At 50.9% G+C, this 13,388-nt stretch overlaps 1 protein-coding gene across 1 annotated transcript; it reads right to left on the bottom strand.

The window, feature by feature from the left end:
* Nucleotides 1-231: 231 nt before the first annotated feature.
* Nucleotides 232-12,549, bottom strand: FBL (fibrillarin rRNA 2'-O-methyltransferase). The gene is made up of 9 exons (XM_086352500.1): nt 12,456-12,549; nt 6,974-7,147; nt 6,783-6,884; nt 6,601-6,695; nt 5,461-5,631; nt 2,410-2,542; nt 1,289-1,401; nt 419-564; nt 232-334 (listed from the first exon to the last, which is right to left on the bottom strand). Exons 1-9 carry the CDS (start codon nt 12,463-12,465, stop codon nt 310-312), a joined length of 969 nt encoding a protein of 322 aa, XP_086208626.1. The 5' UTR covers nt 12,466-12,549; the 3' UTR covers nt 232-309.
* Nucleotides 12,550-13,388: the final 839 nt, after the last annotated feature.

Genomic DNA, 13,388 nt, shown 5'->3' on the forward strand with positions numbered 1-13,388 from the left:
AGCGCTCCGCGGCTGCGCTCCGAGGACCTTACAGGGATCCATGCGCAGTGAGCTACCGACCCCGCCCAAGCGCCGAAGTCCAAGTTACGGCTGCGCAGGAGGCAGCTAAGAGAGGAGCGTGCGCAGTGCGACCGGGTGGGAGCGCTCGCCCCCACCACCACGCCGGTGGACCCAGCGCACTGCAAGCGCCCTGTGAATAGACGTCGTCAAGCAATCAGCGGCAAACGGAGCGACTGATGAGTCTTTTAATACAAAAACAAACGTGTAACAGTAGCTACAGACTCTCTGGCGATCCAGTGGCGCTGGGCTTCAGTTCTTCACTTTGGGAGGTGGCCTGAGAGAAGAAAGTGGACTTAGAAGAGCCCGTCACCACTTTGGGGCACTCGTAACACAAGTACTGATGGGGCTTCGTGCTCACCTGTACACACCCACGACCACAGCATGGTCTCTTTCGTACGGCTCTAGGGTCAGCTGCTCCTGGGGCTTCATGTTCTCTTGCTGCATCTTTTTCACTTCAGAGGCAAAGACAGCCTCTGCGGAAGCTGTGGAGTCAATGCAATTAGCCTGCAAAAGAGAGGATTTGAAGTCTGGGGCAAGCTTTGGGATACCCTCCCCCCCCCCCCCCCCCACCTTTTGTGCTTCTTTAAACCCGCAGAATTTGTTTTTATTGGAGACTAGGCTTTGGAAATGTACGAAAAGACTTTGTGAGACAAGTTTTCTATTTGGTTTGGATTTGGAACAAAAATCCTTCAACAGAACCCTATTTATCTAAAACCTAGTGTTTAAATTTTACGCATTTTTTCGCCTCCTAATTCCTTTTCTTTAGGAATTATGCAGCTGAGAATACCAAAAACAAACGCAGCAAAAGAGAATGGGGAATCTGGCTGAAGTACTGGAGAAGCCTCTGAATTTCAAAAGACTTCTTAAAAATGCACCTAGCATTTATCTGTTTATTTTTATACCAGGTTCTGTTCTAAACATTCCACATATACTGAGAAGTGTAGTCCTTACATCAACACTAAAAGAGACAGGACTAATGTCACTATTTTACAAGAAACAGGTATATAGGTTAGGTAACTTGCTCAAAAACACAGCAAGCAGGAATCCAAACTCAGATACTCACTCAACCACTATAGTCTAGCCTCTTTAAATTCTATGGTTTTTAGTTTTGTAGACATTTTTCATTATGTTCTATTTGGTTGGGTGGCTTATAGGGAGCTGGGAATACACTGAATCAGGATATTCCAAGAAGATACCGCCACCCCATAGACTCCTCCAAGCTCCACACCTTAATGGAAATCACAAAGTGTCCTCCATTACGCAGGAAGGTGTGGGCATTCAGGGCTACAATCCGGGTCTGGTCTGGCTGGGCCACGTCAGCAAAGATCACATCCACCATTGCTAGGGAGAAAAAAGTAGCAGTTAAAAGCCGGATCCACGTAATCTTCCCAGCTCCTCCCATGGGGCCTGAGCCCCAACACCAGCAGGTTCCTGGCAGTCTTCCCTGCCTCCAGAATCACCTCCCCCGGCAATGATCCCCCACCCTCCACAGTGCCCCCAAGGTGGGTCCAAAGCCCAGTTACACCAATCATTCATTCCTCTTGTAGACCATATTGCCACCTACTCTGTGGCCAGCCCCGGGCCGGCCGTGGGGGGCACAGAGACGAGTCAGACCCGGACCCTGCCCTCGAGACGCTCCCGGGTCTGGGGGGGAGACAGACACGTCATCAAAAAGGCAAGAAAAGGCGAGCACTTACAGGCAATCGCGTCTGCAGGATTGTGAAATGAAGAAAAGTTGCAGGACAGAGGTAGGGTATGAATGCACAGGGAAAAAAACTCACAGGAAGAAAAACTTAAAAAAATGAAAAGATGGTGCAATGACTTTTTTTTAAAATCAGGAAAAGCCAACATCAAATTGTTCAGATCAGTTACCTCTGGGGGTGCTTTATAGGTGCTCAATTTTTATACTATGTTTCTGAACTTTTTTTAAAAAAAAAACAAAGTTATTAATATTCACAATGGGTCCCTCTAGGTGTGCTTTCCGGGTTATGATGTCACCAGAGGATGCTGATGAGGACCTCTGAAGGAGGTTTTTATGCCTAAGTCAGGGGTAGCATAAAAGGTACTGGGTTTTGGAGGCAGGCAGGCAGGAAGTACTCAGCGGGAAGTGGGAATGTCAGGAGATTGGAGGGAAAGAGGTTGGCCCAAGGACCCAGATATTTGGGTCCCTGAAGCGGGACCGCCACCTCCACCTCACCTGGCTCCCCAGACTATTTACATTTTTGCAGACTCAACCTGTTCATCCACTCCAGTTCCATCCGAATCAGGACTCCGGGGGCCTCCTCCAGGACACCTGGGGTGGCCTGTCTCACACCTTGCCCTCTCCCAAGCCAACCCTAGACCCCTCACCGATGAGCATGCGGTATTTGTGTGGGTGCCGAGCGTCTTCAATGACAGGAATAATGTTGGTCCGCTTCTTGGCCAAGTTAATGAGGTCACGGCCAGAACGGTGGGAGAACTCAACTGCATAGACCAGACCGTCCTAGAAGACATCAAAGTCAAACAAAAATAACAATGATAACTAGTTCTCCTGTATGGAGTACCTACTCTGGCCCATATACTGCGTTCAGCTCAGTCGCTCAGTTGTGTCCGACTCTTTGTGACCCCATGAATCGCAGCACGCCAGGCCTCCCTGTTGTCCACCACCAACTCCCGGAGTTCACCCAAACTCATGTGCATCAAGTTGGTGATGCCATCCAGCCATCTCATCCTCTGTCATCCCCTTCTCCTCCTGCCCCCAATCCCTCCTAGCATCAGGGTCTTTTCCAATGAGTCGACTCTTCGCGTGAGGTGGCCAAAGCATTGGAGTTTCAGCCTCAGCATCAGTCCTTCCAATGAAAACCCAGGACTGATCTCCTTTAGGATGGACTGGTTGGATCTCCTTGCAGGCAAGGGACTCTCAAGAGTCCTCTCCAACACCACAGTTCAAAAGCATCAATTCTTCGGCACTCAGCTTTCTTCACAGTCCAACTCTCACATCCATACATGACCACTGAAAAAACCATAGTCTTGACTAGACAGACTTTGTTGGCAAAGTAATATCTCTGCTTTTTAATATGCTATCTAGGTTGGTCATAACTTCCCTTCCAAGGGGTAAGCATCTTTTAATTTCATGGCTGCAGTCACCATCTGCAGTGATTTTGGAGCCCCCAAAAATAAAGTCTGACACTGTTTCCACTGTTTCCCCATCTATTTCCCATGAAGTGATGGGACCAGATGCCATGATCTTAGTTTTCTGAATATGGAGCTTTAAGCCAACTTTTTCACTCTCCTCTTTCACTTTCATCAAGAGGCTTTTGAGTTCCTCTTCACTTTCTGCCATAAGGGTGGTGTCATCTGCATATCTGAAGTTACTGATATTTCTCCCTGCAATCTTAATTCCAGCTTGTGCTTCTTCCAGCCCAGCGTAGTTAAATAAGCAGGGTGACAATATACAGCCTTGATGTACTCCTTTTCCTATTTGGAACCAGTCTGTTGTTCCATGTCCAGTTCTAACTGTTGCTTCCTGACCTGCATACAGATTTCTCAAGAGGCAGGTCAGGTGGTTTGGTATTCCCATCTCTTCAGAATTTTCCAGTTTATTGTGATCCACATAGTCAAAGGCTTTGGCATAATCAATAAAGCAGAAGTAGATGTTTTTCTGGAACTCTCTTGCTTTGTCGATGATCCACAGATGTTGGCAATTTGATCTTTGGTTCCTCTGCCTTTTCTAAAACCAGCTTGAACATCAGGAAGTTCACTGTCACGTATTGCTGAAGCCTGGCTCGGAGAATTTTGAGCATTACTTTACTAGCGTGTGAGATGAGTGCAATTGTGAGGTAGTTTGAGCATTCTTTGGCATTGCCTTTCTTTGGGATTGGAATGCAAACTGACCTTTTCCAGTCCTGTGGCCACTGCTGAGTTTTCCAAATTTGCTGGCATATTGAGTGCAGCACTTTCACAGCATCATCTTTCAGGATTTGGAATAGCTCAACTGGAATTCCATCACCTCCACTAGCTTTGTTCCTAGTGATGCTTCCTAAGGCCCTCTTGATTTCACATTCCAGGATATCTGGCTCTAGGTGAGTGATCACACCGTCATGATTATCTGGGTCGTGAAGATCTTTTTTGTACAGTTCTTCTGTGTATTCTTGCCACCTCTTCTTAGTATCTTCTGCTTCTATTAGGTCCATACCATTTCTGTCCTTTATCGAGCCCATCTTTGCATAAAATGTTCCCTTGGTATCTCTAATTTTCTTGAAGCCACAAGCAGCTCTTCAAATCCCCAAATCAAAACATTACCATTTAATGACCGGTTATCATGATGTGTGTGTGCATGCCAAGTCGCTTCAGTCCTGTCTGACTCTTTGTGACCCCACTGACTGTAGCCTTCCAGGCTCCTCTGTCCATGGGATTCTCCAGGCAAGAATAATGGAGTGGGTTGCCATGCCCTTCTGGAGGATCTTTCCAACCCAGGGACTGAACCCATGTCTCTTGCCTCTCCTGCATTGGCAGGTGAGTTCTTTACCACTAGAGGCACCTGGGAAGCCCTTGTTATCATTTTACAGATGAAAAAACTAGGTCCGAGGGTTATTCCATCCTACTTTGTCTGATCTGAGAGCCCAGGCCCCCAGTTCAGGCTTAAAATGAGGAAGCTAGGGCACAGAGATGACACAACAGCTAAGAATACCTGCACTGGGCCAGACACTGCTCTAGGCACGTTACAGGATTTAATTCATTTATCATCACAATCACCCATTTTCCAAAGGGGTACACTGAAGCTCAGAGAGAGTAAGTACCTGCTGAAAGCCACTTCACTCTTAAGAACCTGCACCAGAGTCTGGGGTTTTTAACCATTAAATTACATACCCTCTAGCCTCATAGCCGAGTAAGGGATCATTGAGATGTCTGGGTGCCCTCTCAACAGGGAGGCCATCCAGCCGCACAGAAGCATAGGCCCCCAAACTGACAATCTCCTGTTTAGGGAAACCAGAAGCCCAGATTTGAGGGCTATCTTTTTTTTGGCTGTACCACATGGCATGTAGGATCTTAGTTTCATAACCAGGGATGGAACCCGCACCCTCTACAGTGGAAGCCTGCAGTCTTAACCACTGGACTGCAAGGAAAGTCCCAGAGGGGCAGCAATCAAATCAAATGTACTCTCAGCTCTGGCCACCCCAACATTGGTTACCCCGACACCCAAGCCCATTCGCTCCAGGCCAAGAACTCAGGTGTGAGGCTGAATGGAGCTCCAGTGACCATGTGGTTCAAGCCGCTGCTTTCACACACAGGCACTGTGACCAGGAAGGGCCTGGCTCCCAGGCCCTTGGTGCAGGGAAGCAGCCAGGGCCTCTGAGTCCAGGCTGGCAGAGGAGGGGACCTTTCCCTCCCTCCCACCTCTTCCTGTCCCTGTCTACTCACTGGGCCGACGATATCAGAGACGTGGGAGACGGTGGTGCCCGAGGCAGCCCCGAGGTAGAGGACCTTGGCCCCCGGCTTGATGTGGATCTGGTCCACCCCGCCCAGGATCGCCGCTGCCAGCTTGGAACGGAAAGGGTTCCAGGCACGGTACTCAATTTTGTCATCTCCCTCCTGTACCGGAGAGATGGGGACAGAAGTCAGTACCAGGCTCTTCTGCAAGACCCCACGGCTCTTAACTCTAGGGCCCTCAAAAGGGCCTGGGCCCCCAGTCATTGTACGAGAAACAAATGAGTATATACATCTGTGACCACAATGACCACGACAGGCAGGGCCTGCACTCTCATGGGGGTTCCTGACTCAGGGAGAAGGGGCAGTGGCGGGGACAAGATCATCCCAGACAAGAGCAAGGCAAGACCTCTGTGTTCGTTCTACGAGCGCTGCCTGTGCCGGCCCCTAAGCTCAGGCACTGGGCAAACACACCAAAGGGGACACAGGCCTTGCCCTCCAGGAGCGAGGACATGCTGAATGGACACACACGGCACAGGAGCCAGTGACAGGTGCTCAGGAGAAGGGTCAAGCCAGGAAGCGGCGTGTGAAGTCTGGGGAGCAGGGCGAGGGCAGGTGAGGATGAGAAGGCGGCAGCCAGGAGAGCCCGGGAGAAGGAACTGCCGGAAGCTGAGGGCTCACTCAGGTCAATAAGGAAGTGAGTTCCGGGCAGCAGGAAGCCTGCAGAGAGGTCGTGAGGGCTGCTTCTGCTAGACAGGGTGGGCCAAGGGGGCCTTGTGAGGGAGACAAGGTGACAGCTGACCAGAGATGCCTGATAAGGGACTGGCCCTGCCTGGAGCGGGGAGGAGGAGAGTGTTCCAGGCAAGGGGAACGGGGAGGCTGTGGGAGTGGCTAGAAGACACGTGGTTAGGGAGAGAGGGAGATAGCATGTGCAGGGCCCCCCAGTCACACTGAGGACCCAGGACTTGAACCTGAAGCCAGTGCAAAGTCACGGAGGTGTCTGGGAAGAGGAGTGTGTGATCTGACTTGTAGCTTAAGATGATCCCCTGGCTGTCTCGTGTAGGATGAACAGTGGCGGGCAGGGAGACCAGACTGCTGGTGGCCCTGGCGGCTTAGTCAGGCATGGGGTCTCACCGAAATCGAGACTCTCTTCTCTCCGTAAACGGATTCCCCAGGGACCAGGTTCTTGGTGACCAGTGCATCTTCCTTTCCTCGACAAATGAAGACGCCTGGGGAAGGGGTCAGAGCAGGGTCAACACCCCATCAGGGCACCGCCCCCTCCTAACCCCGGTGGGCTCCCCGCCCTCCTCACTCACCCTCATGTCGATGGGGCTCTACCATCACATTCTTCCCCGACGGGTTTCCTTTCTTTCCTCCCCGACCACGACCCCGGTTGCCACCAGACTGGAACCCGCCACCTACAAGGCCGAGACATGGTGAGAGCGAAACCCCACCGTGCTTCCCTCCCCGCCCCAGCCCCCAGCCCCGGGAGAGCCCGGTCCATCACCTCTTCCTCCCCCTCCTCGTCCACGGCCCCTGAAGCCTCCTCCTCCTCCACCGCGACCTCGGCCTCCGCCGAAGCCTCCTCGGCCCCCGCCGAAGCCTCCGCGGCCACCACCGCGACCTCCGCGGTCACCAAAGCCACCGCGGCCACCGAAGCCACCCCCGCGGGGGCTGAACCCTGTGATGGAAACAGAAATAGGAATCGTCAACAGGGCCATGGAGCTTGAGAAGTTACTTCTACAGTGAGGGACTCTGCTCAGGAGAGAAACGTGTGCACACGCACACTGGGAGAGGTGTCCACACGTGTCCACGGCAGAACCAACAGGACTGACCCGAACGTCCATCAGCAGAAGGGATGAATGAGACTCGACCGTTCACAGCCATCAAAGCAAAAAGGTTAACAGCAACATGGGACAGATAGAAAAATCTCAGAATCCCGGTAAGTGAAAAAGCAAGCCCTAGAAACCCATGTCAGACACAACATCCTTTTTAAAAAGTCCAGCCACAAGCAAGACTGAACAGGACTAGGTGTGTAGACCTAGACGATAACCCATGCACTCCTTTCCCCTTACAGAGACAAAAGGATGTGGTCAATGTGAAGCTGACTATTAGGCCTGGGGAGGGTGAAATTATAGGATGAGGATGAGAAGGAAAACGGGTGGAGGCAGAGCACTGTTAATATTCTGCTTTCCTCGGCTGGGGAGTCAATTCACAGGATCTGTTCTGTTTCCAATATTGATTAGTCTGAAAAAGAGTGCATGCCGTGTGTGGCCACGTGCTGTGACAGGAGGGTCCCCCAGGCCCTGAAACTTCTTCACGCTCTCCCACTCAGGACCTTGTGTGTGGCAGAGAAGTGCTAGCCCCAAATCGGTTGGCGGGGGGCGCATTCGGCATCCATCTTTCCCCCTAACTGTTCCCCCTGCTTCTAAACACACACAAGTCTCCCCCAGCTTGGTGGTGGGGGTGGGAACGGTGAGGGGGAAGCAAAAACCAAAAATTGTCCTTTATGGATGGGCAACAGCTTATAAGCAGTTTACTTACTTGTCAACATGATGGAAAGTTTAGGGGAAAAAAAAATTCAGAGAGACTTGATTTTCATCACTTCGGGAGTCAGCAAACACTGTTCGCTGAGCCCAGAGCAATGTCTGAAGCAGAGAGATTTCTCCTGGTGCTCACAGATTCAGTATCTGACCTCTGCGACGGCTTCTAAAGCTCTGCTGTACTTTCAGAAAAATGGAGTTACCAATCATTTGTGTGAAAATCCATGGTTTCAAATGACCTCCCTTGATGTAAACTATTCAATATTAAACCTGCTAAAGTTTTTGCAAAGGCGTGTTATATTCCCACCCTATGAAGGGTTTATTCCTCTTTTTTAAAAAATTTGAATTTATTTTCTTTTGGCCACACCATGCACCATGTGGGATCTCAGTTCCCGGACCAGGGATCGAACCCGAGCCCCCTGCCTTGGAAGCTCTGAGTCTTAACCACTGGACTACCAGGGAAGTCCCCATGAAGGCTTCGATCATCTTAAAAGCATTAAAAATGAAAACGTAGAACTCTGAAGAGCTAGTCCTAATGTAAGTGTTAGGAATGAGCTGGTTTCAAACTCCTACCCGGGAGCTGCCGGCCTCTGGTCTCCTGCCCCCTCTGCAGTCTCCTGCCCACACGGCAGCTGGTGACTGACCTTTTCAGAAAAGCCAATCGGCTCTCACCATTCCCCTGCCCAAACTCCTTCAGGTTTGGGCATCACATTCTAAAGGTTTTCCATCACATTCTAAATGGAATCAGTTCCTTTCTTGGGCTTCCAAAGTCCTAAGTCAGTGGGCTTGCCCCATGCAAGCAATTCTGAGTAACTGTCTGGGGTGGGGGCCCAGGCCTGGGACTTTAAAGTTCCTCGGGTGACTCTAATGTGTGGCCCAGACTGAGAATCACCACACTGGCTTTGCTGACTTTCCTGACCTCACTCTAGGCTAGGTCCTGTGTTCTTCCTCCCCAAGAACAACACCACTTCCAGCTTCTACACCCTTGACATCTTCTGTCCCCTCTGCCTGGGTCCTGAGGACACTGCACGCAAGTGGAGGCCCCCTCCACTGCACGCAAGTCTCTGACCAAACGTTCCTTCCTCAGACCAGCCTTCTCTGGCTACCTGGCCTTCATTCCACTTTCTTTTTCTTCCTGCCAATTATCATACATGGCATTTTAACAATTATCACTGCCTCTTCCCCACTCCCCCCACTGGAATCAACTCCAAACGGACAGGGATGGTTGTTTAGGTCATCACTGCATCCTGCGGGACTATGGGCTCCATGAAAATTAAATGAGCTGTTTACTGATGACTCTTAAAAGTCCTGGGTTCTGCCTCAGGAAGAAAGCGCCCTCTCTATCCACTCAGGAAGCAGGTGATCGGACAGTGACCAGAGCCCCGGTCCCTCCCCTGAGACAGCTCGTGGACTGAACACAGGGAGATGGCCACTCCATTCACGACCCTAGAGAGTAGGCAAGGTTCATGGGTGTCTTGAAAAGTTCACCTGTAAGAAGGAGATCTGGAAAATAACACAGTGCCCACATCATAGAATTGTAAAGATTAAACGACAACACACAAAAAGCGCTTAATATGCTGCCTTACACGCAGTTTGAATATATTATTCAAACTCAGGGGAGCAAGTCTCTCCTCCTTCCTACTTAGGGGAGAAACCACTATGCCTAAGAGACGCTCAACCCAGTCCTGCCAAAACAGAGACCCAGAACGTGTGGGCATGGTATGGGGCACAGTATGCATGATCCTATTTCAGTTCCTGGAGCTCTTAGAAAAATGGGCTGTACCCACTCCTCAGAAAAACACACATTCACATATTTAAAAAAAAAAAAAAAAGTTTTGGTTTTTAAACAGACCCCCAGTTTAAAACTTCTCTTCTGCCACAGCCTTCCCCATCTCCAAACTGGCACCCCACCCTTCCAGTTACACACACCAAATCCCTGAATTGTCCTTGACCCCTCTTATGCCCACATGCAAACTATCAGCTCTATCTCCAAAACATATCCGAAAGGGTGACAATTTGTCAACCAGGCCGACTGCTGCCACCCTGGTCCAAGCCACATCATCTCCAAGTAGATGACAGCAACCACTTCTTACTGCTCTGTCTGCCTTCACTCTTGTTCCTCTAAAACCTTTCACACAGAGCAAGAAGCTGCTGCTAAGTCGCTTCGGTTGTGTTCGACTATGTGTGACCCCATACACAGCAGCCCACCAGGCTCCTCTGTCCCTGGGATTCTCCAGGCAAGAATACTGGAGTGGGTTGCCATTTCCTTCTCCAATGCATGCATGCTAAGTCGCTTCAGTCGTGTGTGGCTCTGTGCGACCCCATAGAAGGCAGCCCACCAGGCTTCTCTGTGCACAGTATCCTCCAGGCAAGAATACTGGAATGGGTTGCCATTTCCTTCTCAAGAGCAAGAAGGATCCGTTTAAATGTCTCAGTCAAGTCTGACTGACGTCATATCCTTGCTTGAAATCTCCCAAAGACTTCCTCTCTCAACCAGACTAAAATCCTTGCTAAAGGACTTCCCTGGTGGTCCAGTGGTTAAGAATCCACTGACCAATGCAGAGGACATGAGTTCGATCACTGGTCTGGGGAGATCCCACATGCTGAGGGGCAACTAAACCAGTGCTTAGAGAAAGTCCAAACAACAGTGAAGACCCGTGCTCCATCATGTCCAATTCTTTGCGACCTCATGGACTGTAGCCTGCCAGGCTCCTCTGTCCATGGAATTTTCTCACCAAGAATACTGGAGTGGGTTGCCATTTCCTACTCCAGGGAATCTTCCCGACCCAGGGATCAAACCCGTCTCTTGAATCTCCTGCGGAGACCCAGCACAGCCTAAAATAAATAAATAAAAATCCTTGCTAAACAGCTGACTCCTGACAACTTCTACAACTTCTTATCCTAACACAGTGAGGGCAGGGTTGGGAAAAAGATGTAGCCTCCATTCCTGGGACAATCAGACCACAGGATGCCTGTGGGCTTGCCAGGGTCTCAGGTGGCACCACCTGACACTTCACCAGAAGATCCCCAAACACTGAAGAGAAAGGGAACCTGGGAGGGGGCGTGGAGTCACAAACTCCACTACCCCTGACCAGATGACCCCATTTCTCCACGGGCCAAAGGGGAAGGAGGGAGAAAAAAGAAAACCTGTACTAAGAAACAGACCCTCTCTGTCATGATGGAAGTTTTCCCCAACTCCAGGGGAGCAAGTTGCGGGGAGGAGGAGGAAATCAGCCTGATTTATAAGAGCTGAGACATCTGGGGAAAAGGACCCTAATTTTGTTCCCCTTGATGAGAATGGTAAAGATAATAATTAGAACCAACACTATTATACGTCAAGCACTGTGCTATGCGAGGTATAATAGACAAAATGTAACTATATGTGAAAGTTTAAGGTGTACAACCTGTCCAGCTCATACACATATATTGCAAAAGGATTACCACCATGAGCTGTTTTTTCTTAACATGCTCTCACTAAATTTGAACTGGGCGCCATTTTATTGATGAGATAACTGAGGCTCAGAGAGGTAAAGCGACTTGCCCAAGGTCACACAGTGAGTTAAGCTTAGTTAGGAGTGAAACTTTGAACTGGGAGGCCCTTCTGCTGTCAAAGCAGGGACTCTCCTCATTCCACTAGGAGGGAGGTGCGGAGGGTTCATCAGAATCTCCAGTAAAACCGGAATGAATAAAACCACTCACGCCTTGTGATTACCTCCCTCCCCCACCCCACAATCCTATACTCGGTGTGTGAAGTTTCACCTCACTTCTCACCGCAGGTGAGGATCACTAGGCTCCGGATCTCACTCCATGCTTAGGGATCCGCCCCCCTCGGGAGAGTAGAGAGCGGGAAAGTGGGCCACAGACTATCAGGCCAGAATACTCATCTATGCGGCTCTCTCCGAGAAGCTGGGTGTGAAGTCAAGGGTACTGTAGCTACGGCAGCGACAGGGCAGGATACGGGGTCTTAAGAGGATCCAGCCCAAGATAAGGGACTCTCCGTCTCGCGATGAGGTCAAATCTCCAAATCCCACGCCCAGAGATCCAAGACCCCTGATGTCTGGATCTAGATTCTGGGTAGTACCCTCGACTGCCGCCCGCGGCCCAATATCCAAGACCCCTACTGATGGCCTCAATGAAACGAATTCCAGTTCAGGACATCCCCAATTTTAAGCCCAAGACCCTCGACTCACGACGGTGACCTCTGACGAGTCAGTCACAAACCTCTAGACCAGGAACCCGAACCCTAGGCTCAGGTTCGCTCCTAGGGCGGAACCAAGCCCTCTCATTCCCACGAGAGGCCGGAACAGGACCCTTCCTCACAAGAGACCGGATTCGGGGCTCAGAAACCCTGCCCGCCAGGCCAAGACCCCGCCCCTCTGTTCCCGCCTGGCACTCCACTCCCCGCCGAGTCCCAGCCCTGACCCAGACCCCAACCCCGGGCTGCACCTGGTTTCATAGCGAGCGCAGACCTGCTGGGCTCAGGAATCGGTGGCTTCCCGGGCTCCACGCGACTGAAGCTGACGCACGTGGAAAGGAGCGCAGGCGCGCGGCGACGTACAGTGGGTGACGCGACCACGCAGCCCCGCCCCTCCGAGCCGCAGCCCCGCCCCGACCCCAGCGCGCTCGCTGTGGGCGGGAATTTTTGAGCTTCTCAGGGCACCGCCCCCTCGAGCGCCCTAGGCGGTACCGTGACCTGTGCAGAGGTCGTTACACTAAACACGCTTCCCGCTTCTCTTTCACAGGTGCGAGCACCCCAGTAATTACGAGGCGAAAATATAGTCCCTAAGTCGTGTCCGACTCTGCGACCCCATTGACTGCAGCCCGCCAGGCTCCTCTGTGAGATTCTCCATGCAAGAATACTGGAGTGAGTTGCTGTTCCCTTCTCCAGAGGATCTTTACGAACCAGGGATGGAACCCTGGTCTCCCGCATTGCAGGCAGATTATTTACCGTCTGAGCCACCAGGAAATCTCAGTAATGAGGGCTCATCCTCAAATTTTCGCAGGAGCTGTGCCCTCTGCTTCTCTTCTCTATTCCCAGTTAACTGCCTAAAATTCCCTCTACACTCAAAAGCCTTCCCTGATCCATTTCCATCCCCAAGAATAAGGGCCAAATCTGGACTCCATTCATACATTGGAAAAGCATTTGTTGTGTGCCTGCATGTACCAGGCACTCTGTTCTAGGCACTGGGAATGCAGCAGGGAACAAGACATACGAATTCTGGAGCTCATATTCCAATGAGGGAAACAGACACCAAACAAGTTAGTAAAAACATGCTGAATGGTAGAAGGCCATAGTGCTTTGGAGAAATAAGTGCTTTGGAGACTGGTGTTGGGAAGAGGGGTGAAATTTCTTACAGGGTGTTCAAGGAATGCATCCAG

This window comes from Bos grunniens, chromosome 18 (genome assembly GCF_055505025.1).
Source record: "Bos grunniens cultivar Pamir isolate PY7600 chromosome 18, Bosgru_T2T1.0, whole genome shotgun sequence".
Classification (NCBI taxonomy): domain Eukaryota; kingdom Metazoa; phylum Chordata; class Mammalia; order Artiodactyla; family Bovidae; genus Bos; species Bos grunniens.